Here is a 26,897-nt window from a genome sequence, read left to right as displayed (position 1 = left end):
TGAGTATGAATCCTGGTTGCACCACTTACTATGTGACTTTGGACACTTTATTTAACCTCCCTGAGTTTCTAGCTCCCTCAACTTCAAGGAAATACCACCCTCCTCAAAACGCTGCTGCGATGAGGCTGCTGTTTATAAAGCAGCCAGTGAAGTGGCTGGCATGATGTATCTGCTCAGTCAGTGTGACCTCCCTTTCTAATTTGCTGCCCGTGCAATCCTACACGGCCGTCAATATTGTCTGGCGACAATCCGTTAAGTGTGAAAACAGTATGGTGCAAACATCTTCGTGCCTCTCGGCACAAGAACAGGCAAACACCAATTCTCCCTTTCACTGTTTTATTTGCACATTTAACATTCACAAATAATTTTACAGATTTATTCTTTTCACAGGTTATTTACAGGGAAGATCAGGATTTAAATGGGGCACTGAAGGGTTCCAAAAAATCACCAGCAGGGATGGCACAGATCACAAAGGCAAAGAAAGAATGAACAGAGCAGACAAGAGCAGTATGTGGCCACTTCCTACTGGGCAGGAACCCTGACTTCCTTAAGGCAAAGCCTTTACTCTGTTATTTCTTCCCCCCCACCTAGTTTAACCCAAATAGAAAGGCATTCTATCCTCACAACTGCTCTCTGAGGCCTTAGGAATGTAACCGCTACTATAAGCAACCAGATGCATCCCTGGACTATAAACACCTGAAAAAACAAGTTAAATTTTGATACATTAACGATCCCTCTGGGAGAATTAAAAAGAGGCAGAAGTTGTTTTATCCTTAAGACTTTAAAAGAAAAGGGGAGGGGTATGTGTGTGGTGGTGGAAGTGGAGGGGAGAGAAGGCGTTGGCGGGATGAGGGCAGCAAAGCCAACGCTTCCCAGTGTACACTGCTCTTGTTTCTCCGATGCTGCTAATATAGTGTTCTATTATACTCAGGGAAAAAGATCGAGTGTTGTCTATGTTCAGTTGTAATGGCTAATAACAGGGAACTTACCCTGGGGATGTGGTATATTCATTTCATGTACATATCAATGCAATTCAAAATTATGCCCTATTATGCTCTCATCCTAATGTGTTTTTCCTATTTTAAACAAATTACTACAGGACCTTGGGGAATTTACTTATTAACTTTTCTGTGCCTCAATTTTCTACTTGTAAGATGAGAATTGTAGCGCTTTATGTTGAGGATTAGAGATGCATGAAAAGCACTTAAGAATAGTGCCTGGCCATCAACAGAGCCAGAAAGCAGGCTGCTGGTTGCCAGGGGCTCGGGAGAAGGGGAACAGGGAGTGACTGCTAATGGGTAGGGGGTTTCTTTGTGGAGTGATGAAAATGTTCTAAAGCCAGATCGTGGTGACGGCCACACAATTATGTGACTATACTGAAAAAAAATCACTGGCTTGTACATCACTTTAAAAGGGTGAATTTTATGGTTAAGGTATCTCAATAAAGCTATAAAAAATTCTTAAAAAAATAGAATAGTGCCTGGCACACAGTAAGTGCCCAATAAATGTCAGCTATTATTATTAGTAATATTGTTGTCATTATTAGTCGGCCATCTATGGCCTAAGTAAATGCCTAAAAATTCTTTATTTTTAATAAAAGCCCACAGAATCTAAAAAAGTATTTCTAATTTACATACATGGATTAACATTCACACATCTAAATTGCCTCAGAAAGTAACAGTCTGAGAATCACAATCTCAGTATTTTGTGCTGGAATACAACAGCTGCATGCAATGGACATCTGATCATATCATGGTAGGCTTTAGATAATAAATTCCAATGACTTGATGTTACTCAAAATTCTGAAACGACAGGAAGTTTTCATTTTGCTCTCCAGGAGTAAACAGGAAGTCCGGGTAAATAAAATATATAAAGTACATAATTAAGTCCTCACAAATACAGGCTTGCCAGCCTTCTAATCACATTTTAGGGGCACTTTATAAAAAGACAAATGTAGTCAACAGTAAAATGCTTCCGGTCCTGTGCCCTGTGACCCCACCTTGTCCAACAACAGAAAACCCCACCACAATGAAAAGACCAATTTAACCCATATAATAAGCCTCTTACGAGGTAAAAAATTTCACAATTAATGACTGACTCATAAAACTATACTGCATATTCAAATATGTTCGCAATTGAGTTTTTATAATCTGAACAGAGATTAAATCCACTCTTTACCTTTCCTATTGCTAAAGAATATAACAATGGAGTCTCAATCTCAGAAGTAGGAGCAGCAAGTGATAAGCCACGATGGTAGGGATGCACCACATTCGGCGATGATGCTCACATGCTTGAATTTCATCTGAAGCATGAAACTTCCCAGTTCCTGGAACAGGGCTGCCTTTGTTGGAGTCCCCGTCCCTTCTAGACCTCCATTCTATAATAAGCCATGTGCCTTTGCAGCAAATCAGGGATAGCTGTGTAGAGGGTTACAACTTCCACATACTCAGGTCTTCTGTCACAGAAGGCAATGCACTTGTTGCATATAATAAGAAAATATGTATACCCTCAAACTGACTACTCGTTCTCGAAAAGATCACTCAATTTTCATTTACCACCTTAATTTAAATCAAGTAAAACCATTCCCAAAATCATGTAAGAGCAACAGATTAATACACAAAACAAGCTGCCTTCATACCCACTACGTATAACGCCCTCCCAGACGTGTACACTCAAACTCCCCTTGGAGTCGTGGCCTTAGGAATTTCTGACCAAATATTTAGCCTGCATAAAATTCAGTAAACACTTCCTTTTTTGAGGAGCATGGTTATTTCTTTAATTGTACATTATAATCACTGGGACAGATTGTACACCAACTGTGGAAGATCTTTTTACCGGCAATTGAAAAATTTCAGACAATAGATATAGATGATAATTTAGAACTAGTTTCAAAATTAGGACCAGCTTCAAAATATTTTCTTTACCAATTCGACAATAAAGCAGTGGCTTAGTCCTCACACACAGTTTATTTTAAAATTTAAAAGGGAATTTGAAATAAATGAAAATATATAACTGAAAACTCTGGCCATGGCTGGGACACAGGGGGCAACTTTGTAATGCTTTTGTAGTTGAATATCATTCTAAAAACACAACTGTCCAAGTATTGTTCACTTGGTTAATCTGGGGATGCAGACAATGTGTTTTTAAAATTATATATCTATGTGTAGGTAGTCTTTAAATACAAACTGAATAAATATTTAAATTCTGTGACAAAGCAAAATTGTGGAATAAGAAATTCCCATCTTTCTAAGTACATGTATATTTACAATAAATGTTTTCTGCCTGACTGCTAGTCTTTGCCTATTAAGAGTTCTTCGATGTGCAATTTATAGAAGGCGGCAGCTCTTATCACGTTAAAGGAGCCCTGCTGAGCTCAGAGAAAGCCTGCCCCAGACACTCCGCTCCCTGAAAAGCCTACACACTTGTGTGCATAAATAGCAGAAAATACAAGTAGGTGCACATGTGCAAAAAAGTACTTGTCTAAAGGAGAGCTAATTAGCTTTACAAATCAAGTCAAGAACCAAGACAATAAATTGCTATTTTCCGACCGAAGAACCACATCTAATGAAGAAACTGCTGTGCCCACTATGAACAGGCAGCAGCTGGAAAGCCACCTCATCCTACATCGTGCTCTAAGTGTCCAGCTGCTGGGAATCAGCCATCAGAACACTAAATCCCTCCCTGTTCACACGATTAAATGCAGGGTTGTGATTTAGCTTTACTTCCCAGTTACTGGCCATAGTATACAGAATAATGAAGAATTCCTTACAGATATGCTATATTCAAATGGCCTCATTCTACCTTTAAGAGATGGTGCCCACGTAACAATATGCCTTAGGGACCCACCAACTGACATTTCTGAGGTGATCTACTTGGATAAGTTCAAACACTGGACTGCTGAGAGCGCTGGTCAAAGGAAAACTACACGTGGCTGCTAACATCTTAGCTTGCACACCCGAGCCAGGGTGTAAGATCAAAACCAGAGTGTCGCTGAGGTGCTGCTGGTAAGCATGGCCGTTAGGTGACCATACAGAAAGATTAAAGAAGCTAATTCTTCAAATGTCTTTTGCTTTTTTAAAAGCAACAAGTGCAGAATTTTCTATAACCCAAATCTGAATACTGGTTAGTGCATGCTTTCTCCTCCCGCATCTATGAACCCCCTGGCAACCTCTGTCATTGCCTTTTTAAAGTTCAGAGAGAAATAAAAGAAAATGGATATTCACTATCCATTCTTATTTATTCTAATGAGAGGCCTATTCTAATAGTCATAAGGCAATGTGTTTAAGAGCTACACCCGAATTGGTATTCTAAGTTGGAAATACAGTTACCAAATCTGTTCAACTTGCAGGATGTACCCATGTGCTTTCCGTGTCATTGGCTGTCACCCTAATGGACCGCAGTGACCCCTATTGCACCTTAAGAAGGCATTACACTGGGTGTAGTATGCACATGTATTTTAAAGAAATAACATTAAGAGGAAAAGAACAGCCTTTCAAACATCAGTTCCTTACACGAGTAGCAATAGTTCTTTATGGCTCCCTTGTAATCTCCTCACACAGCCAGTTACCAAATGCCTCCAAAATTAGAACAGGGCCAGAGACAAAGCTCCATGGTGAATTGCATTGTTCAGATGAGCTTTCAATTCACTGGTTTTTCATTTCCATTTTCCGATTTACTGCGTAAAGGTGAGAATCATCCAACTGATGACAAAATAGAATAAGAAAACGGGATAAACAGCAAGTGCTTTGCGGTTTGGAGGCTGGCTGTCAGCAAGAAAAGCTGTAGAGGCTGAAGAAAATAGAAGAAAACCAATCAAAAAAGAATACTGAATACAATGACAATGTCATAACTACTAACATTTACTAACTTCAATGTGTTCGGCATAGTCTGGAACAGAATTATACTAAAAGTTCACTTATATTTGTGGCCCTTAGAGAAAACGGCTTTGGGCAGCACCAGTTTTCCAACTGCTGAGGCTGCTTGTTTCACGCACGAAAGCTCTGAAGGCCTTCCACGTTATAGATGGAAACCCTTCTAAAAGGGGCTTCTCACTGTTTTCTGAGAAGTGAGAGAACTGCACCGAACAGGTTTGCAAAAATGTGCCAGGTTTTTGCTACTATGCCAAATGGCCTTACCCTGCCTTGCTGTCCTAGTAATTGTTCTTCAGCTCTTTTCGATGCCATCCCTCTTGTCCACCCAGGAAACACCTGTCAACGATCACCCTGCAAACAAACCTTTCCCGAACAACTGGCTGGGATCCTGTCACCACAGACAGCACTCCCTCCGTGTCCCTACGTGCCCTGCACAGACTTCTGTCTCCCACCGGGAACACTTTATTGTCCTGACGTGTTTACGTGTCTGGCCGATCCCCTGGATTTTGGACTCTGAGGGTCTGAGGACAGAGACCATGCCCAGCACAGTGCCTGACACCTAGTCTGTGCTTAATAAATACTTGCCAAATTAAGGAATGAATGCTTCTAAGATGCTACTTTCTCAACTGCTGTGGGCCTGGATACTGGATAACTAAGCTATTCAGAACTACATGGATGATAAATGATCAGACTCTAAGTGAGGAAATGTGGGGCTCTCCCTTGGGTAAAGAAACCAAGCTTAATATGTATACAGTCTTTGGAATATCCATTCTGGCACTGTCAGACCTCTTCCTGGATTACTTCTTGGCTTTTAACCATGTTTCAAGCAAAGAGATGTTACTGCACTTAAAATATTAGGCAGTCTGTTTCTCCCATTTAATAAGATGCTAGTGAACACTTCTAGTTTAAGGTAGAATTTTGAGAGAATTTTAGATATGTAAGAACAATGAGCACATGGCATTCAATGCCACTGCTATTGGCTCTTCCTAATCTTTAGCAGAATTTTCCACTGAAGCAGGAAAGTACTATACAATGATACTTAACCAATTATACTGGGGGGTAGTATAGTCAAGTTCCAAATGGATATGTGATCTGCTTGGGTTGGAAACTTGATTCCCCTATGGAGTAGTAATACGTCCTAAGGCAAGTTGCTTCACCTCTCTGTGTCTGCCTGTTCCTCATCTATGAAAATGGGACTATTAATAATAGTTTTTATTTACTAGGGTTAAGGTTTAAATGAGGTAATACACATATCGTGCTTGATCTATGATATGCAATCTATAAATGCAACTATTGTTTTCATTCTGATTACTTTGTCAGGAAAAGACCCTTATGTCTCAAGTCACCTCCGCCTCCTATACATGCCAGGACTGAGCTAGACCTAGTACAATCTCCTTTTCCAACCCTATGCATTATTTAAGGATTTTTTTTAAAAAAGATATGATCTCACATCTTAGTGGTCCAGATACCCAACTCAGATAAGATGGACACATCTATCAATCCCACTTAGAACAGAGGATTCTATGGGCAACACTGGCAAGAATCACATTACTGACACGTGAGTCAGGAGTTACACTGCTTGTCGTCTGATCTTCGTCTCTAACGCACGCTTTTGTCTGCTCTGTAATTATGAAGATCACTATGTTCTTACCTACTATAGACCAGGCAAACATCACGATCACCACAAACAGCCGGACCATGAAGTTTATTGGTCCTGGTGTTGCCAAGAGTACCAGCCGGCAAACCAACATTGCCACCGTCAAGGGAAGTATACAGTAACCCAGCACACAGAGGCTCTGAAAAAAAGAACTAAGAAACAACATACATCTGTAAAAATCATAAATACAGTTGACCTGTGTCATGATAGTTATTACACAGATTTCTATGGACCATGGATTGTTATTTCCCTCCAGGTACATAAGAAGTATACCCCAACACTGATTTTATGAGGCTGGGCCTCTGCATTAGCACATGCTTTAATTCTTCTATTCTTACTCTTGTTTCTCTCCTTTTAAACTCCTTAAGAGTCGGCCATCTAACCCTGGGTGGCGTGATGCAGAAGATTTCAGTGCCAGCCTGTGAACCAAAGGGTCGCCAGTTCAATTCCCAGTCAGGGCACATGCCTGGCTTGTGGGTCAGGTCCCCAGTGGGGGTGTGTGTGAGAGGTAACCACACATTGATGTTTGTCTCCCTTTCTTTCTCCCTCCCTTTTTCTAAAAATAAATAAATAAAATCTTTAAAAAAAGTCAGTCAACTAAGATACCAGGTGATCTATTCTAATTCCTAAAGACCTCCTTCTCCCACTGAACCTCTAAGACAGTGGTTATTTTTTTTTTTAAGATGGTATTTATTTTTAGAGAGAGAGGAAAGGTGGGAGAAAGAGAGGGAGAGAAACATCGAGTCTTGCATGCCTCCATCCGGGGATCTGGCTTGCCACTCACACATGTGCCTTGAGCAAGAATTGAATGCGCAACCCTTCAGTGTACCGGACAATGCCCAACCCACTGAGCCAGACAAATCAGGGCTAAGACAGTGCTTCTTTATCTTTTCTAGTTTATAGACCTATTTGAGAATTTGTTGAAAGCTATGGACCATCTGTTCCCCAAAATGGACATAACCCTCTAACACAAAACATTGTACCTATGATTCCACGGCTGGAGAGAGCATCTGAAGCTTATCAAAGGACCCCAGATAATTGAAGATAATTTAACTCAACCAGCTTATCTCTGTTCAGTAGTTTTATTTTTTTTAAGACTTTATTTATTTAATCTTAGAGAGAAGGGAAGGCAGGGAGAAAGACAGGGAGATATACATTGATGTGTGAGAGACCAGGGACCGGCCCAAAGCCGAGGCATGTGCCCTGACTGGGAATGGAACCAGCAACCTTTTGCTTTGCAGGATGATGCCCAACCCACTGAGCCACACCAGTCAGGACTCAGTGGGTTTAAGAGAATATTCTTTTTGTCCTTCATTTTGATTTTTCTTTTCAAAAATTAGTTAACTAGCCAGGCTCCCTTAAAAATCTAAGATATGCTACCTAGCAAATGAAAACGAATGGCTTCTAATAATACTCACATGTTTCCTCCAAGAAGTTTTGAGTTGAGGGTGATGGTAACTGCACCAAACCAGATAACAACGAACACTTCTGCAAACTGGGGCCCACCATCATTTTCGCTGTCTGCAGAGCCTCCTTGAAGCATTCTGTGACAAGGAAATGGCATGAGAATTGCCTACTTTTACTTAGAGCAATAAAGTTAAGGCATGGATTCCCAAAGTTTGAATCAGGGAGCTGCCCTGTACCTCACCTGAAGATCTTGTAACATGTAGGCTATGCAACAGGAAAATTCCAGACAGATTTGGCAAGGCTCCCTTCTTTCAAATTCCAAATACCTCAGGAGTACAAGGGGTGCTCCACTTGGCTTTGTTGGAATGCTTACGTGGATTACTAAAGACCTTTTTTGGTTAAGCAGAGCTTACAAACTGAAAGGTCAAATGTGGCTCATAGATATGAGGTGGTTGTTCCACACAATACTCCAAATGGTTTTAAATTCAAGTTGACATTATTTTAAAATGGGGAGGTTTCACATAAAAATGATGTATTCCTGGATTTTCTTTGAAAATGAGCAGCGTTTCTAACACTGTGCCAGCACTGCTACACTGCAACAGTCAGGTGCGGTGGACAGAGCAGCAGGTTCCTTCGCCAGGGGCTTCAGTCACCAACCCACGAGGTGTGCGTTCAAGTCCCTTCTCTAGCCCTTGGACACATTTCAATTTGTAACCCTTGGGTAAAGGCTCTAGTTCTGACATTTAAAAAATGGAAATATCTCTAAACCTATTTAGTTGTTGATTTTTTAAATGGAAATATACAGATTATTACTAAAAGCCTTTGCTTTCAAATTAAGTTGAACAGTCACTTAAATAGGTTTTCTTTGTGTAAGAATTTTTCAGATGTAAAATGTCTCATACAACACTCGGAATCAGTGTTATTTTTTCCAGAAGAATAATACGTAACATCGAGCTCACAACCTCTTATTACACAGTATAGTGAAATGACAGAGTAAGTCTTGCCCTGCTATGCTGTTTGCCAGTACAGCCTTTTGTATTCTATGGCTGTGTGTACTCCATTCAGAGTCCCAACAATCTGATGCAAGGAATGCCAGCACTCATCGTCACGTGTTGCTGGAAGCCCTGTTACTTCAGCATCGTATAATGAAAGAAAGATTAACTGGCGTGAAAGACAGAAGGGCCAGTACCAATCCTAGTTCTGTCACTAGATATGTAAACTGGACCACATCCCTTGATGTCTTGGGACTCCAGTTTTTTTTCTCTGCAAATAAGTGGAGTTAAATAACATAATCTCTAAGGTTAATCTTTCAAAACTCAAAAAAAAGTATATGCTTACAGCTTCTAAGAGAAACCCTTCCATCAAGGCACTGAATTATTTCCTTCTTATAGTTATTAAAGGCACAAAAATAGCACTCAATGTTATGACCTAAATTAGCCTATGTTTGACACATTAAAAATTGGGTAGAGAAGCTAGTAAGAAACTTGTTGAATTTAGAATCACAAAAGGTCAGTACTGGAAAAGACCATCAACCATCTCTTTTCATAGATATGGAAGAGAAGAACCAGAGACGTGAGGCGGCAGGAGATGGGTAATATTCACAGAGGTAGAGAATGGGCAGGCGAGGAAACCTGAGGTTCAATCCCAGGTCTACCACTGATTATGTGATCTTGGTTCATGCTCAATCCCTACGAACCTAAGCTTGTTTGCTGAAAAATGAAGATAACATTCACTTCTTGTTATAAGGATAAAATAACAGAAGATATTTAAAAGTTTTCTGTAAACTGGGAAAAGTCATTAGACAAATTTTGGTTATTAATAGCCCAAAGTCACTTTGCTGATAGCAGTTGGGATGAGAATCAAGAGCTAAATCCTAGTGCCATACTTTTTCCACTCTACCAATCCTTCTATTCCCCCCCAATGGAACTTGGTTCTTCTCCTTCTGCCCTCTCCCTTTATATTCCACACATATGGAAAGCAAAGCACTTGGAAACATGATCTTGCTTTGAACTTTACCACTTCTCTCTCATATGTTCTCCTTCTCATTCATATTTTAGTAAGATTTAAAAAGAATTATGTTTGCAAATAAACAGTGCTTAAACCTATAGATATTTAATTCACTTAGTGATAGGGAAGTGTACATAAAAATTTGTTGAATACAAATGACAAAAACAGGCTAAGAAGTCACTGGTAAATGGAGGTAGGCATAATTTTTACATCTTTAATTCCATCACTCTTTGAACCGACCTAGAAAGCTATCTGACTTTAGATTTAAATACATAAGGAGTATAATATGTCACAGGAGTCCTAAATAAAATATTCAGTCAAAATTCCCCTCAATTTTAAAACTCCACAGAAAACTCTAGTCCAGGGATGTCCAGCCTTTTGGCATCTCTGGGCCACAATGGAAGAAGAGTTGTCTTGGGCCACACATTAAATACATGGCAACACGTAATCATGAAAAAATCTCATCATGTTTTAAGTAAATTTACGATTTTGTGTTGGGCCGCATTGATAGCCGTCCTGAGCCACATGTGGCCCATGGGCCACAGGTTAGACACCCCTGTGGCTATGTCAAATGACAAAGGAAATACAGGGTCTGGCACAAATAACACCCCATTTTTATGAGGGGGTAATCTATACCAAATCTTTTATTACAAAATCATAAGCACGTAATTCTGTAATATAACAATATCACACTCAAGCACACCGTATGTCATTTTAGGTACAATGTTCAAATTGCTGCCCATCTCATGCGAGACACTCACGTACCCTACCAACCACGCTCAATGGCGTTACTTCTGCTGGGCCCTGTATGTGTACTTACAATGCGAGCGTCACACAAAGGATCAAAGGGCCCCATAAATCCCCTATGAGGCAAGAAAAGGCAGAAGATTGTTAAGAAATGACCATGCAGTATTTTCTATCTTTATTCCAATATCTACTTCACCCCTTTTGGAATTCAGACATCAAGGTTCTGTCTGTTGGCCCGAGCCTTCCCTCCTCTCCTACCCCTTTACTTGCCCTCTCTGCTCCCCAAGTCTGACTGTCCTTCTTTGTACATCCTTTAAGTTTTGTTCACTTCATTTTCCACAAATCACCCCTCTCCCCACCCACTAAGCCACATTCCAGCAGGCTAGAGTTAAAGACCAATGGATGAGGAGTGCCCCATCCTGCACCCTCAGAAAGAGGACTACCGTCAAGTCACTTCACCAATCTGAGACTGCATTAGACAAGGCAAGTATAATCAGGCCCATCTCACGTAGATGAAAAATAAGGCTGAAAAGGAAGTCACCTTCCCAAGTTTATTTCAACAGTTAGGTACAGACATGGGACCAGAACCAAGGTCTTCGGATTCCTACTGCAAATGTCCTCCCACCCTGCCACACTGCTCCTCCCTTTTCATTCTTACGTTGAACTAGAATGGAATGCTGTTCTTATAGATGAAAAATCAGCCCAGTACTGGTAATTTCATAAGGTTAAACTTTAACAAATAACAAGAAAGCTTTTTGAAAATCATAAAAGGCTCTGCCAACATCAGGTCTAACCATAAGGGTTCTCAGTCAATAGTGAATGGATGATTAATATGCCAAAAGTTCAGGAATATTTAGCTGAGAGCACAATTACCTTCCTCAACTAATATGAAAAAAGGGTACATACACCACCCCTAACTTGAACCTCACACACACGTAACTTTACGTAAGAGAAGCATACGTATGTACATACTTACACTGTTTAATTATATAAGCAATTTTGACACCACTCTGAATTTTAGAAAAGATGTGAAAGAAATTATAACCCTAAAACTCTAATAAAATTGTTCTTTTTGTTAAAATTTTCTAACTTATCAACTGAAAAACTGAATTCAAGTACAACTGACACTAATGCACTCATGTTTTGAATGCACTGAAATTTTTCTGATTTGGAAAAAATCTGTAACAGTATTTTAAAACTAAAATTCACCATTTTAGTCACTTTTAAGGGTCCAGGTATTGAGCACATTTATTGCTGCACAACCCCCACCCCCATCATCCGTCTCCAGAACTTTTTCATCTCCGCAAACTGAAACTCCAGTCCAGTCAACAACAGTAACGGCCCACTCTCCCTCAACCCCTGGCAACTATCACTGCTCCAGGTACACCTCACATGAGTGGAATCACAGAATGTATGTACTTGTCTGTCTGGCATATTTCACACAGCATGATGTCTTCAAGGCTAATCCATGTTGTAGCATGTGTCAGAATTGCACTCCTTTTTAAGGCTGAGTAATAGTCTATGCATATATGGTATATATCATGGTGTGTACACCACATTCTGTCCATCCATCCATCCATCCATCCATCCATCGATGGATGTCTAAGATGTTTCCACCTTTTAGCTACTGTGAACAGTGCTGCTCTAAATACGAGTGTACAAATATCTGTTCGAGTCCCTGCTTTTAATTCCTTTGGGCGTGCACTCAGAAGTGCAATTGCTGGCATTATTCTATGCTTAATTTTTCAAAGAACCATCATACTGTTTTCCATAGTGGCTGCACCATTTTACACTTCCACCGGCAACAAACACGGGTTCCAATTTCTCCACATCATCAACACTTGTTATTTTCTGTTTCTTTGATTGGTAACAGCCATCCTAATGGGTGTGAAGTGGTATCTCATTGTGTTGTTGGGGATTTTTTCAGATTATTTTTTTAAGTCGTGAATTTTTTCCCTGCCGCTTTGCCAATGGCTACAACAGCACAGGGCAGAAGTGCAAATTCTGTCCATGATTTGCTCAGCCTTCGTGCCAGCCTATCTATCCATCCCCACAAGGTTTGAAAATGGACCTTAACATATGACATAAGCTAATATTCATCATTAACCAGCAAACTAACACACTGGTTCTGTATTGGGAGAAGCAACCTTGCTTTGAACTGAACCACGGCAGCAGTTAAAAGAATCTTCACATCTGCGGTAGCAGTGGTAGATTGGAAAGGGTACTGAACTTGAAAACTAGGTTCTAATCCTGCCTGTGTGATCTTGACAAGGCGCTCAGCTTCTCTGAGACTCATTTCCCTAATAAGTCCTCCTTCACAAGGTTGTTGTAAGGATTAAAAAAATACTGTGTGTTGAAGGAACAGAAAGGCACTAGGCTGACAGCCTTCACGCATGAAGTAACTACTACCGTATTTTTCATACTATAAGATGCACCGGACCATAAAACACACCTAGGTTTTAGAGGAAAATAGGGGGGGAAACAAAAAAAGCCCCGCTCCACCGCTGCCCTCCCCGTGACCCAGCTAAGCTACATTCAGACTATAAGATACACCCCCATTTTCTCCCAAATGGGGGGAGGTGTGTCTTATAGTCTGAAAAACACGGTAAGTGCCAGATGCTGTGCAGGGTGGTTGATAGGCATTATGATCTCTAACCGTTACCATTAGGTACATGTTGTTATCTCCACTGTAACAGAGGAAGAAACTTGAGCCTCAGAAAAGTTAACTGTCTTATCCGACATCACACAGCTGGTGGTACAACCATGATTTAAGCCCAGATTTGTCCATGTGCTTTCCACTGTGTACCAGTGGTAGTAAATCATCTGTCAGCTGCAGCCCACAGTGTACTGTGGTGAAAATAATTCTGACACCGCATCCAGTCTTCACCCAAAGTGACGGCACATTTGCCACACATCTGACATCTCTATATTACAACTGAAATGCTGGCAAAATAGAAGGTACACCCATGTACATAACTGTCACTATTCTCAAGCAGCTAGTTCAAGTTTTCTGATAAAGGGTACCAAGAAAACCAAGAATAATTGAAAAGAAAAAGGTCTTAACAATTTTAAGAATAAATTCTAAATAAGAGCATAATTTATTGCAAATATTGTTGATAAAAATCTTGAACAAAGAAAGCAGTCACCAAAATAAGAGATAGTCCTAAAAATAGTAATGTCAATAAAGGTACTATTAATTTGTTAATCCTTAATTAGCTATTATTCTAATTTCACAACTGAACATTTTGCCTTTCTCTTGGGTATTGTTAGCTCTTTGGTTGAACGAAGTCTCTATGTGTTCACAGCTTCCAGAAATATTATTTACAGTGTCTATTTTAGTAGGTGAGGATACATTCTATATTTACTAATGAGGACAATATATTAAGCAAAATCTTGTAACCTCTGAAATTCCATTCTAAATTTTTAACTTCTTCCAAATTTTTTATTTATATATTCATTTATATATATTTTCATCCTGTAAAATGATGCCAGTTTTATTACCACAGAGCCTGTGCTTTATGAAATACTTATGATAAGGTACAATGAGAAGCAGCAAATCCTCAAAAACCTCATATACTTACAATCTCTCAAAAGAGTATTGCTTTTCCTTGGGTACAAAACATGCATGAATTTTTTCCCAACAGCTTTTAGATCACGCATCTGAAAGACATAAACAACTATTGTATTGTGAGAACCAAGGTTGCCAGGCAGCCCCCTAACTTAATTTGCTAAGATTTCTTTTACTTTAATCTCCTGGGAGTCCTTTGTTGAATTTTAGAGCTAAAATTCGAGTTCAACCCGTTCACTATACAAACAAACCAGAAAGGCAGGTTTTTTTCTATTAACTCCTTAAGCCATGTCTTTATCACACCTGCCAGTCCTGTTTTGACTTCTAAAACCCTAAAAGAGAAAACATAACCCTCCTAATATGTAACTTATAAAAACTAAAATCTTTTCTGTGAAACATAGCATCAGAGTTTCAGTTTATACACGATAAACTTTATACATCCCAAGGGCCAATTAGCCTGCTCCCTCGCCGCCATATTCTTCACAATATATAAAATTAATTTTCAACATTCCCAATTTAACTGGCAAATAAATCCTAGATTAACTAAAAATCAAGATATTTGAGGAAGGGTATGGTTATATAACCTCTCAAAATATAGTTGAGATAACTCCATCCTAATTTTTCACCTACAAATTTCTTCATGTGATTAATACCTCTCTGTAAACATGATTTTTAAAAAGATTTTATTTACTTGTTTTTAGAAGAGGGAAGTGGGGGGAGAGAGGGAAAGGAACATCGATTGGTTGCCTCTCACATGATCCCAACCGAGGTCCCAGCCCGCCACCTAGGCATGTGCCCTGAACAGGAATTGAACCAGCCACCTTTCAGTTTGTGGGACAACGCCCAACCCACTGTGCCTCACCAGTCAGGGCCACACCAGTCAGGGCGTAAACATGATTTTTAACTATTGTTTAGCATTCTACCACACAGGTGTAACATAATTTACTTAACCTGGTTTTCAACTTTCCTCTATTATAAAGAATGTTGTAATGAACATCTTTGCATATTAATATTTTTCAGTAGTTTAAAAAATATTTTGTATTTAATTTTTTCCCATATACTATATCTGGAGAAGCAGAACTATCAGCTTAAAAAGATCTGGAAATTTTAAGATTCTTAATACCCATTACAGCCAAAGTGATTTCCAAAAAGGCTGCACCAAATTATTCTTGGGAGAGAACCTGAAAATCAATGAACCAAACAAAAATATTACACAGTGTTATTATTTAGTCCCCTGATATTGAACAGAAATTCTCTCAACTAGTCTAACTTACGATGGTATTCTGAACAGATTCATTTAATGTGGAGCTGTCAAATTCCCGCATGCGAGACCTCATAGGAATAGTGATTTCTCCTTCCACGGGGATGTCTTGGGAGATGGAGATATCCGAAAGGCCTGCAAACTGAGAAGAGTTGAAAAAATCATTTAAAGCCTGTAACTAACTGTGGCATTCCTCAAAGAAATCATCATGTCCTAGAGAGTAGAAACTATGCTTCTTTGTAGGGTGTTTTACACTTTGTGAAGTAAAAGCTCACTAGACAAACAATGCAGTTAACTAAAACTCTCAGATGCTTATTTCTTTTCATTTAAAGGACATGGCACATGATGGAAACAATCATAGCGCCAATGACGAAGACACATCTTGCCCTCAAGTATTCGGTTTATTCCAGCATGAAATCTTCACATGACGCCAGCTAGCAAGACCCCAGGGCTATTTTGTGCCCTTTTAGCAATCGTATCTTACTTAGCATAGCCACAATGCTGCTGCGGTTCTGCTCCTTAGCGGCCCCTGCCGGCTAAAATGGAGCATCATGTGAAGCCTAAAGCAAAGCTGGGAAGAACAGGGAAACAGCAAAATACATCTTGATCTACATTCTTTTTACCAGGTTACCTGGCAATCACAGATCAAATAACATTTCCAAAGTGAACTGCGAGATTGCAAATTTAAACTCTTATGTTAACCTGCCAAATTTGATGATGGTGACTGAAACTCTGTAATCTTCAAATCCCTAAGAAAACAGAAACAATCCCTACTCATATGGTTTTTGGCTCAACAGGCCCGATATTTCGTGGGCAACAGCTGTAGGTAAGTGAAATACAAGACAGAACACTGAAATTTTAAGAAAAATAAGGTTGTTCAAAGAGCTTAGAAAAATCAATTTCTCAATCACTCTCTTAAGAGAAACGCAAATTGAAACTTCTTCTTGAAATAAAAATCTTTACCTGTTAGACTGGCAAAAATCCTAAAGTTTCACAACACACTCTGCAGTTGAAACTGAGGGAAAGAATGCTCACACACTTCTATGGGGATACAAAACGGTACTGCGCTCTACTGGAGATGAATTTGGCAATATCTAGCAAATGCATATGAATCACTTGTTAACTCAACAATGTCAATGTAAGGAGTCCAAAACACAAAAAGACATACATGAGGCTCTTCATTACAACACTATTTGTAAAAGCAAAAACCTGAGAATAACCCAAATGCTCATCAACGGAGGACGAGTGGAATAAAGTATGGTATGTTCACATAATGGAAAATATCTCTAAAGAACTATTGTGAAATGTTATATTCAAAAAAATGTGGAGCCCTGGCTGTATGGCTCAGTTGGTTGTGGCTCATCCCCTACACCAAAAAGTTGCAGGTTCGATCCTGGTCAGGGTGCATGCCTGGGTTTCGAGTCCGATCCCCAGTCAGGGCACGTACAGGAGGCAACCAACTGATGTTTCTCTCTCACATCCATCTTTCTCCCTCTCCTCCCCTCCCATCTCTCTAAACATCAATAAACGTATCCTCAGGTGAGGATTAAAAAAATAATAAAATAATGTGGACAAAAGTTTGTATATGTGTTACCATTTCTCTAACAAAATAGAGGATACAAATATTTATACATATCTGAGTATTTCTTTTAAATGTAAGAAATGTGTAATAATCATATGTAATGTAACTTAAAATACGATTTAAAAAAAAAAAAACAGGCTACCTCCTGAAGGAGAAAATACAGTGGGTGAGACAGCGGGAGAAGCGAGGCTTCTCTAAATACACACTGTTCTGTATATATGACTTGAAATCATACAAATAGTTCACACAGTTATGAAATGAAATTAAAATTTAAAAGCAGTCCCGAAAAAAACTGAAAGACAAATGAAACAAATGAACCTACTGTATGCTGAATTAAATACACAACCACACAGAAAACAACCATTTCAAGCGACCTGATAACACTGTAATGTGGAGTCTGATCAGGATGTAGAAAGCTGGAAAGGGCATCCCTCCCACCAGAATAATGAGAAAGAAACCCATGATAAACAACAAAATAATAATTTTCCTTGAACCCATTAGACAGCTGAGGTTGTAGGGCTACCAAGTATCCTGAATGAAATCTAAGGAAAGACAGGTGCTTCCAAAAAGAGATGGGACATGAGCACTAGCTCGTCTGCAGCAAAGCACGAGAAGAGAGCAATACTGGGCATCACAGACACGGTTAAGAATTCATCTAAAACTTAAAATGAATTGCTAAAAGCCAAGTGTAGACCATTATGAGAGTACAGAGTTCTGGGAAGCATCAGACAAAAGGGGAGTTCACACCCACTTGCAGGTTCTTCTCCAACAGGTTTCCAGTGACCTGAGAAAAGCACAGAGCCCCATTCTGATCCTTCTCTGCTACAGAAAGAGAGCCTTAAAGCTGCTGGGGGGAGATCAGCAAGTTCTGTTGTCTTCAGGGCACAGGTCAAGACCCCTTACAGCTGGGGGGAGGGGAAAGAGTAGGAAACCATCCTGAGGCCAGACCATTAGAGTCTCCTTCAGCTGGAGGACAGACGGTATCGCTTTCAAAGCCCCACCCAGGAGACCAAGGGACACACAGTCTACCTAAGGGGGAGGCTGGACCAAGACAACAAGAATCCCCCCTCCTGGGTCCCCACAACCAGGCTAGCGAGTATGGAGTCATAAGCAACAGCAGTCTACTGCTAGGGGAGGGGCTAGAACTTAAGGAGAGACTCATTAGTTTATCCAAGAACAAAGGGAAGACAGAAAGCTGAGCATGGAACAGGGACATTAAGCCCTGGGACAACCTAGCACTCACTCTAAGCACAAGGTAAGAGGGGAGATATTTGAAGCTGGTGATGCATCGAAGGCTCCCACAGCCAGGACAAAACCCAAACAAGTTCAACTCGCAACTAGACTGACTAGTAATAATATAGCAGAAAACTTTTACCATTTCCAGGATGTCTCTACTGATCTAGACGTGGTGGCCAGCATTCAATAAAAAATTACCCCCCGGTAAACATACAGTCCCATGTACACACACACACACATGCACACACATGAAAAAAATAACAACCCACTTTGACAAGACACCAATCAATAAAACCAGAGATGACCCAAATATTGTAATTCACAGAAAAAAATATTTTAAGATAACTATAATTAATATGTTAAAAGCACTAGTGAAAAGGTGTACGCACAAATCACGATGGATTTCTGCAGAGATGGAAACTGGAAGGGTCAAATGGCAATGGTAGAAATAAATGAACAGAATTGCAGATGAAGAATATCTTCAACAGCCTTTATCAGTAGACACAACACAGCCAAAGAAAGAAATCAGTGACAGGTCAGTGAAAATTATGCAAATGACAACAAAAACAAGAGTTTAAATAGAAAATATAAACATATAAAAATATATGACATAAATACATAAATATATATTTAAATAAATATATGGCATATATACTTTTATTGATTTTATATAATTTAAATATATAAAGTCATTATGTTGTACACCTTAAATCTAAACAATGCTGTATATCAATTCTAGCTTAATGAAACAGGAAAAAAACCAGAACAGAGCATCCAAGAGCTGTGGGTCAATATTAAGTGGTCTAGTATCTAATATGTATATAACTGGAATCCCAGAAGAAGAGAGAAATAATGGGTCTGAAGAAATAGTTGAAAAAATAACAGATAAAAATAATGGAAGACAGCAAATGACAGATCCAGGCCCAGAGAGCCCCAATCAAGATAAATACCTAAAGACAAAACAAAACAAAAAAAATCCACTAACTTAGACACAGTCAAACCACAGAAAACCAAAGATAAAGAGGAAAATCTTCAAAGCAGCCAGAGAAAAAAACCGCATTGCATTCAGAGGAACAAAGATTAGTAACATCCATCTCACCCAGAACTACACAAGCCACAAGACAACGGAGACGCGTGTAGAGTGCTGAAAGAATAAAACTATCAACCCAGAATTCCAAACCCAGCAAAAATAGCTACGAATAATGAAGGCAAAATAAAGACTATTTTTCAGACTAGCCAGAGCTGAGACATTCATTACAAAAAAAGGTAAAGGAAGTTCTTCAGGAAATGAAGATTCTCCAGAAGTGGTGATAATGAAGGTAAATATCAAAACACTTTTATTATTAATTATTCTAAAAATGGCTGCCTAAAGTATGAGTCACCAGACATTTTCTGTTAAGGGCCCAAATACCAAATAGTAAATATCTGAGGTCTTGAAAGCCATACAGTTTCTGTTGCAATTACTCAACTCTACTGCTACAGCATGAAAGCAGTCAAAGACAATACAGAAGCAAACATGGTTGTGTTCCAATAACCCTTATTTATAAAAATAGGCAGTGGGCCATATTTCAAATTATAAAAATATGACATTTAGGAGACAATTGGAAATTTGAACACTGGCAATGTTCAAAATGGCAATGTGACAATATATTTGATATTGGGGAATTGTTAATTTTTTAAATGTACTAATGATATTGTGCTTATGTTCTTTAAAAACAGAATCCTTATCTTTGAGAGATACATATTAAATGTTTACTAATGTAATGATGTCTGGGATTTGCTTCAAAAGAGTATAGAAGGGGAAGTGGGCAAGGTGTAGAAGAAAGAAGATTGCCATAAATTGATAATTATTGAAGGCAGGTACATGAGGGCCCAATTTACCATTGTATTTTTATATACGTTTGGAATTTGTCCTAAAAAGAACGAACATTCCTATTTTAGGGGTCATCCAAGTTTTTTATTCTTCCCTCATTCCTCCAAGCCAGAATGAACCTAAACATAATAAAGCCTCTAGATCTTAGGGTTTGCAGGAAATATGTGGATAGAGAAATATACTAAAAATATCACAAGGATACAATCGGCCAAATATAGAAAGTAGAGAATTCTACAAGACAAATGAGTGAATTTCAACAAAAAAAGTATTAAAAAAAGAACATATATATTAAGACTTAACAGACACCAACCAAATGCAATTCGTTGACCTTGTTTGGACCCTAATTTGGACACACTGTAAAAGCACATTTGCTTTTTAGAAAACAGGGAGATGAACATAGATTAGAAGATATTAAGCAATTATTCCTTTTGTTTGTGGGGAACTGTTTCACGTGTGGGAAATGTGGCTCAGCCCCCACTCGGAAAACCCAGTGGGGAGCAAGGTTGGCGGCAGGACCCACGCCCACAGATAGGTTCTCCCGTGGGAAATCAGGCCTGCATTGTACCAAGACTGCTATGAGACTTGCTCTTGCTAAAACTCCCTCACCCTGAATTGAGGCAGCAAATGTTTACTGAGTATCTTTATCTTCCTAAAATCTGAGCTAAATCTTCCAGGTATGGAGCATAACTGGTTTGGACCATTTCTCCCTTTACATTGCAAATATCCTTCTTTGATGTATTAAGCAACATCCTCTCCTTTGTTGTCTGTAAAAGATAACCACCCAAAACAAACCTATGCATAGTAAATGAGACCATCCTTGATGTAATGTGCCCAGAAAAACAATAAAAGCCTGTCAAGGCAAGGGTCGAGGCGCTCTCCTCTTGAGAGAGTGGCCACACCGTCCCTTTTCCTCCACAGGACTCGGTAGTCTGTGTGTGTTTGTCTATTACCACCACAACACAGGATCCCGAGACGGGATCCGCTTCATTGTTATGGGTGGTAAGAAAGAAAACAAAAAAACCCAGTCCCTCCCTGCTAGAGAAAGGTACTGAAATATTTATGGGTAAAGTGATATGCCTGGGATTTGTTTTAAAACACTCAGAATAGATCATGAAAGAAAAGACTAAAGAACCATTTCAAATTGACTGAAACTACAGAAAAATAGCGACTAAACGGAATGTGAGATCCTGGATAAGATCCTGGAACAAAAAAAAAGATCTGTAGTTAATAGTGTTGCTCCAATGTTAATTTCCTGGTTTTGATCATTGCACTGTGGTTACGTACAACGTTAACAGAGGAAGTAGGATAAGGGGCATACATAAACTCTCTACCATTTTTGCAACTTTTCTGCATGTATAAAATTAGTTCCAAACAGGAAGGTTAAAACAGTACTCCAGAAAAAAATGGTGGGAAGACAGATGAAATAAAAATAGCTGAATGTTGATAGGTACAATGGCCTCATTATACTTCATTTTATGTATTTTAAAGCTTCAGTGATAAAATTTTAAAATATATCACTTCTTTATTTCTGCCATTCCCTCCAAGTACCCTCCTTCCGCCCCTCTTCCCAAACTGCTCTTCACTTTTCCCCTTACTTAGTCCTTTGTAACCTGCCACTGGCTTTCCCACTTTACTGACACTGCTCTCTTGATAGTGACCTGATAATCAAGAAATAAAGGATCCTTCCTCAGTTTCACCCTCTGAATATTCTGTAGCACTTCATGGTAAACTCCCTAGTTTTGAACCCATATTCTCTCTTCACTATGACACTGCCCTTTCAAGCTCCAGGATTGCTTGGTTTTGAGTTTCCCTGCTGCCCGCTACTGCTAGGGGAGGCAGGGCAGCACAGTAGAAATGGGCTTTGAAGACAAACGGCTGTAAGAATTAGATAACACCTGCGTAACACCTAGCACATAGTCAACGCTCAATGTACTGTACTTGGAGAGTATCGCTTGAGAGTGCAGGCACCGGGAACCAGAAAGCCTGGGTAAAAATCCCAGCTCCATCATTTACTACTTGTGTGACAGACATTGAGCAGATTCTTTAAACTTCTCTGTGCCTCAGTTTCCTCATCTATAAAACTGAACTGAAATAAGGGTACCATTATCACAGGGTTGTTGTGAGGAAGAAATGTATTAATACACGTACAGCACTTAGCAGACTTGCAGTAGGGGCTAGATAAATGTTAACTCAAGGTCAAGATTCCCAGGGAGTCAATTCCAGTCCTGTCCTGCTGTATAATAAAAAATTTGCCTAGCTTGTCTTCTGTTCCTGCAAGGTAGCCTCTAAACCCTTTTACATTCCCAAGTGATAGTGTTTTTATTATTCATACTGGGACCTAAGAGTTTAGCAACCAGGGTAGTCACAGTAGCCCTCCCCCCATAGTTTATGCTAATGAGATGACTCAGTATGGGGACTAACCACTCCAGAAACACCAAACACAAGTTTAGAGGGTTGGGGCTTTGAATGTAACATAAACTTGGCCTCTGGGGAGGGGAGGAGCCAATAATCCAGTTAGTCATGCCTACGTAATGAAACCCCAATAAAAACTAGATCACTGGTGAGCCACTCCGGTTGCCAATATTCTGCATTTTGTCACACTTTGATGTATCAGGAGGGTAACAGGGCCCTGATTTCCTAGGGGAAAGACAAGGAAGCTTTGTATTAAGGACCCTCCCACACCTCACCCTATGCATCTACCTCTTTTGCTCATTTGAACTGTATCCTTTTGGTATAATAAAATTATCATAAAATAAAATAAAAACTGTGATTTTAAATATTGTGCTCAGTTTTGTGAGTCATTCTAGTGAATTACAGAGCCTGAGGGGATCATGGGAATCCCTAAATTTGTAGCCAATACGTCATAAGTGAGGATAGTTCTGGGAACCTCTGAATCTGAGGCTGGTGTCTAAAGTGACGACCATCTTGTGGAGACTGTGCCTCAACCTGTGAAGTTTGACCTAACTCCAGCTAACTGGCTTCAGAAGCCACTGTATTCACTAAAGTGTCACGTGATTCCCATCTTATCCCCCAACCCAATCCTTCCTCAATATCTCTTCTCAAGAGAATCAGTGACATTATTCATTGAGCTGGGCCAGGATCTGTGGCCCTCAGCCCCAGGTAAGGCAGACAGGGCACGCAGGCCCTCAGCTAGCACACCCTACTCTCTGACTGGCCCCTCAGTGGGAATGAAAGCTGGCTTGGACCCCATGTCCCCTCCCCTTGGCCCTGTGCAGGCAGGTGTGTGCACATATATATACATGTGTGCACAGAAACACACGTGCTCACTTTGTGGCCTGCCTTGGGCCAAGGGGAGCAGGTAGAGGCAGGTTCAAAAACACATAGTAAAAGCAGGGACTGCAGCTTTATGAAAGTGTCTGGGAGCAGACGGGTTATACTAATGACTAAAATCCTAGAAAAAGAAAGGAATCAAGAAGGGCGGGGGTGAGGGCAGCATCAAGCAGAAACCAGCTCAGTCCAAGAGGCCTGGTTCCAAGAAGTGCGGAGGGGGTGGCCTGTGGCATGGTCTCTAGTCAGCCCCTTCACCTGGGACCAGCTTTCTTACAGACTCCAGGATAAAGCCATTTTTACAGCTGTTTCCTGCTCCCTAAATATATATGCAAGAGATAGGCATTACCCAACATTCCGTCTTTCCCACTCTATGCAGATGACTCATGAATTAAAACCTCCAGCTCAGACCTCTTCTGAGTCCTGAAGTCCAGGTTTTAGAGTCCAACTGCCTGCTGGCTATCTACTGGACAGCCTGCCAATATCTCAAAGTAAACACGTACAAAAGGGAATTAATCAATTTTTAGGGCCCTTGTCCTCTGCTTATATATTTTTGTTCAGGGCACCACTATCCTCCCATATAAATACTGGCTTGCTTTTCGAAATGTATTAAGAGCAGCAGCATCACCTGGGAGCTTGTTAGAAATGCAGAATCTTGGGCCTCTTTCTGGACCTACTGAATCAGAATCTGCAATTTAACATGATTCCCCCAGATGAGTGCTATGCACACTAAAGTGTGCAAAACTGATCTAAGACTCTTTCTCCCAAGCACTGAAAATCCTCAAGGACTCTGCCTTTCTCGAATCCTCATGTCTCCCGCCAGTGCTATAGTCCAAATAGCCATTACTTCTTCCTAGAACTACTGCAACAGTTTTGCTGGCCTCCTAGATTCCAGACACTCCCCGTGATAACCCTTGCTTCATTATAATATTAAATTCACAATTTTAAACTTTCCTCCTCAAAAACTTCCACTGGCTCCTCTCTGCCTATTAAACCTCCCAGCTGAGTAGTCAATAAAACATCACATTTATTGCATGATTATTATGTGCCAGGCACACCACCAAGTTTTATGTGTTAACTCATTTAATTCACCAAAAGCCCCTATTACCTAAGTATTACTATATTTCTATTTTACAGATGGGAAAACTGAGGCATGGAAGGGTTTGGTAATTTCCCTAATATCCCACAGTTAGTTAAAGAACAGAGCTTAGAATCAAACCTCGGCAATCTGACCCCAGAGCTCATATTCCAAACCACTGTTCCATACTGCCTCTCTAATTCAGTAGCCTATCTTTTAGGGCTCACCTCCTAATACTTCCTTGCGCTTCTGCCAAAGTGATCTCTCTGTTCGTTCTAGAAATGCATCAGTACCTTCCAATCTCTGTACCTTCGCTGCTAAGAGGCTGTGTAGTGCTACTAGAAATCATCTGGGCTTCAGAAGCAGACCTAGGTTCAAATTTCAGGCCTGATCACTAACTGCTGATGAGACCCGTGGGAAATTGTCAAACGTTTCTGAGTCATCTCCTCATCTGCAAGTAAAACACAGTTTAAAAACCATCTTACTGAAATGGTTGCTGTGAATTTAGAAAATATGCAAAGGATGTTTAGCACAATCCTGGCATGCAGCAGGTACTCAATCATTGATAACTATTATGCTCACCTGGAATTTGAACTCTTACCCATCCTTTGAGGCCCTCTTAAATATAACTTCTGTAGCTTGCTTCATCACCCCAACTAGACACACTATAGCATCTTCTTTTAAATTTTCTTAATATTTTCTGCCTTATATTAACATGTACATTTGTCTTATCCCTACAAATTAGACTGTCAGCACCATTTAGAGCAGGCTATTGGTAGTCCCTAAAGCAACTAGCACAGCACATTACACATTTTAGAAATTCAATAAACGTTGTTGAATAGAAGCAGAATAGATACTGAGTAATGAGTGACCAGACCACTAAAACTAATCGAGGAAAGCTTCATTAAAAGATCAGTGGAGCAGTTTAAATGAAAGACAAGAACTAAAAATAGCTTGGCACCTATACTTATGTCACTCCAGGCATTATGTGTACAATTAGCTCATTTAGTACTCTCACTAATTCTGTGATGAGTTACTATCCCCATTTTCCAACCGAGGAAATGGGTTCCATGTGATTTCCTCAGGGTCACAGATGCTCCATCACAACTTGGGCCTACTCATGCTTTTCTATTGCTGTATCCCCAGTGCCTAAGACTGGTTGGAACAGATTAGATGCTCAATAAATACTTGTTGAATGAAGAGATGAACAAACAGAGCTAGTAAGCAGATCTAGGACTAGAATCAATGTCACCTAACTCCCAGTTCAGTCCTCTACTATGGTGCCAATTTAAAACAGGAATGGGATGTACCATTCATTGAACAACTTCTATATAACAGTGGGAGAGAACTGAACTCTGTTTAGGATAAGGGACTTGGGGGCAGAATGTTGAGTTAATTACACTCCTCAGTTCATGGCACTGACTGTATTAGACACTTTACATAAATTATGTCATTTCACCTTCCTAAAAACTCTTTGAAGCACGTGTTTTTTTTAATCTCCATTTTACAGACGAAGAAATACTCTCCATGAAATGACTTGCCCAAATTCACACAAGCAGCAGAGTGGGTGATTCCAGTCCAGGTAAGTTGAACTCCAAAACCTGTGTTATGAAATACCTGTCGAAGCTTTGGGCTTGTACTTTCAACAGAAATACTATCCGCTGTGCAAACAGGAGTAAGAAAGCATCATGAACAGGACTGCAAGGAGCTGCGACAGGAGGGCAGGGATCAAACCAAGACTACTTGACTCACCGAAATCAATAACCAAGTTACCATGGTGCAATCTCTCATTAACCCTAGAATGCTGCTACTCCAACACGAGCTAGTTGATGGGTCTTGATGAAATTAGGGGACGGCAGAAGCACACATACTTAACAAATCACTTAAAGCTCGGCATTTAACACAATGTGGGGGACGAGGCCAAGCTCTGAGAGTATGGGGAAGGAAAGTGAATGGGAGTTTGACAAGAAGGCGTGGAAGGCACGAGGAGGGCAAGGGCCGAAGCGGTTAGCCCCAAGAACAGGTGCATTGTTGGGACTGGTTCTGGAATCGGCTACAGGAAGGGCCTGCGGGAGGAAGGGGTTCCGGCTCTCTCAGGCCACGGGCCCATCACCCGACTTCCTTAAGGGACACTCTGCCTCACCCTCGGTCCCTTTTGTCGCAGATCCCCAGCTCACCAGGGGCCTGGGCGTAGCTGTCGCCGGGTCTCCTGGAGACTCCGCCGCCTCCGCCATCTTGGCCCGCCTGCTCCTGCGTCGTTCCCACAGGCCTTTGCGGAATCGACGACGTGGAGGTCCCAGCTGGTCCGCGCGTCATCACGGG

The 26,897-nt window shown here is 40.3% G+C and overlaps 1 protein-coding gene across 2 annotated transcripts; it reads right to left on the bottom strand.

Annotated features, from left to right (window-relative positions):
* Positions 1 to 323: 323 nt before the first annotated feature.
* YIPF6 (Yip1 domain family member 6) lies at positions 324 to 26,890 on the bottom strand. Of its 2 annotated transcripts, none has more exons than XM_024555216.3 (7): positions 26,753 to 26,890; positions 15,532 to 15,660; positions 14,271 to 14,349; positions 10,763 to 10,805; positions 7,947 to 8,072; positions 6,523 to 6,680; positions 324 to 4,788 (listed from the first exon to the last, which is right to left on the bottom strand). In XM_024555216.3, exons 1-7 carry the CDS (start codon positions 26,807 to 26,809, stop codon positions 4,673 to 4,675), a joined length of 708 nt encoding a protein of 235 aa, XP_024410984.2. In that variant the 5' UTR covers positions 26,810 to 26,890; the 3' UTR covers positions 324 to 4,672. The 2 variants fall into 2 exon arrangements, with proteins under 2 accessions (XP_024410984.2, XP_053773275.1); XM_053917300.2 differs by lacking the exon at positions 26,753 to 26,890 and adding an exon at positions 26,719 to 26,738.
* Positions 26,891 to 26,897: the final 7 nt, after the last annotated feature.

This window comes from Desmodus rotundus, chromosome X (assembly GCF_022682495.2).
Source record: "Desmodus rotundus isolate HL8 chromosome X, HLdesRot8A.1, whole genome shotgun sequence".
In the NCBI taxonomy this organism is placed as follows: Eukaryota; Metazoa; Chordata; class Mammalia; order Chiroptera; family Phyllostomidae; genus Desmodus; species Desmodus rotundus.
This window is presented reverse-complemented; position numbering and strand designations above follow the sequence as displayed.

Excerpts from the sequence above, each read along its gene's own strand:
- YIPF6 (XM_024555216.3), bottom strand. The coding sequence starts at position 26,809 with ATGGCGGAGGCGGCGGAGTCTCCAGGAGACCCGGCGACAGCTACGCCC. Across the intron at positions 14,350-15,531 it reads AATCTGTTCAGAATACCATC|ATGCGTGATCTAAAAGCTGT; the intron begins GTAAGTTAGACT and ends TATGTCTTTCAG. Across the intron at positions 10,806-14,270 it reads CAATACTCTTTTGAGAGATT|GGGATTTATGGGGCCCTTTG; the intron begins GTAAGTATATGA and ends CTTGCCTCATAG.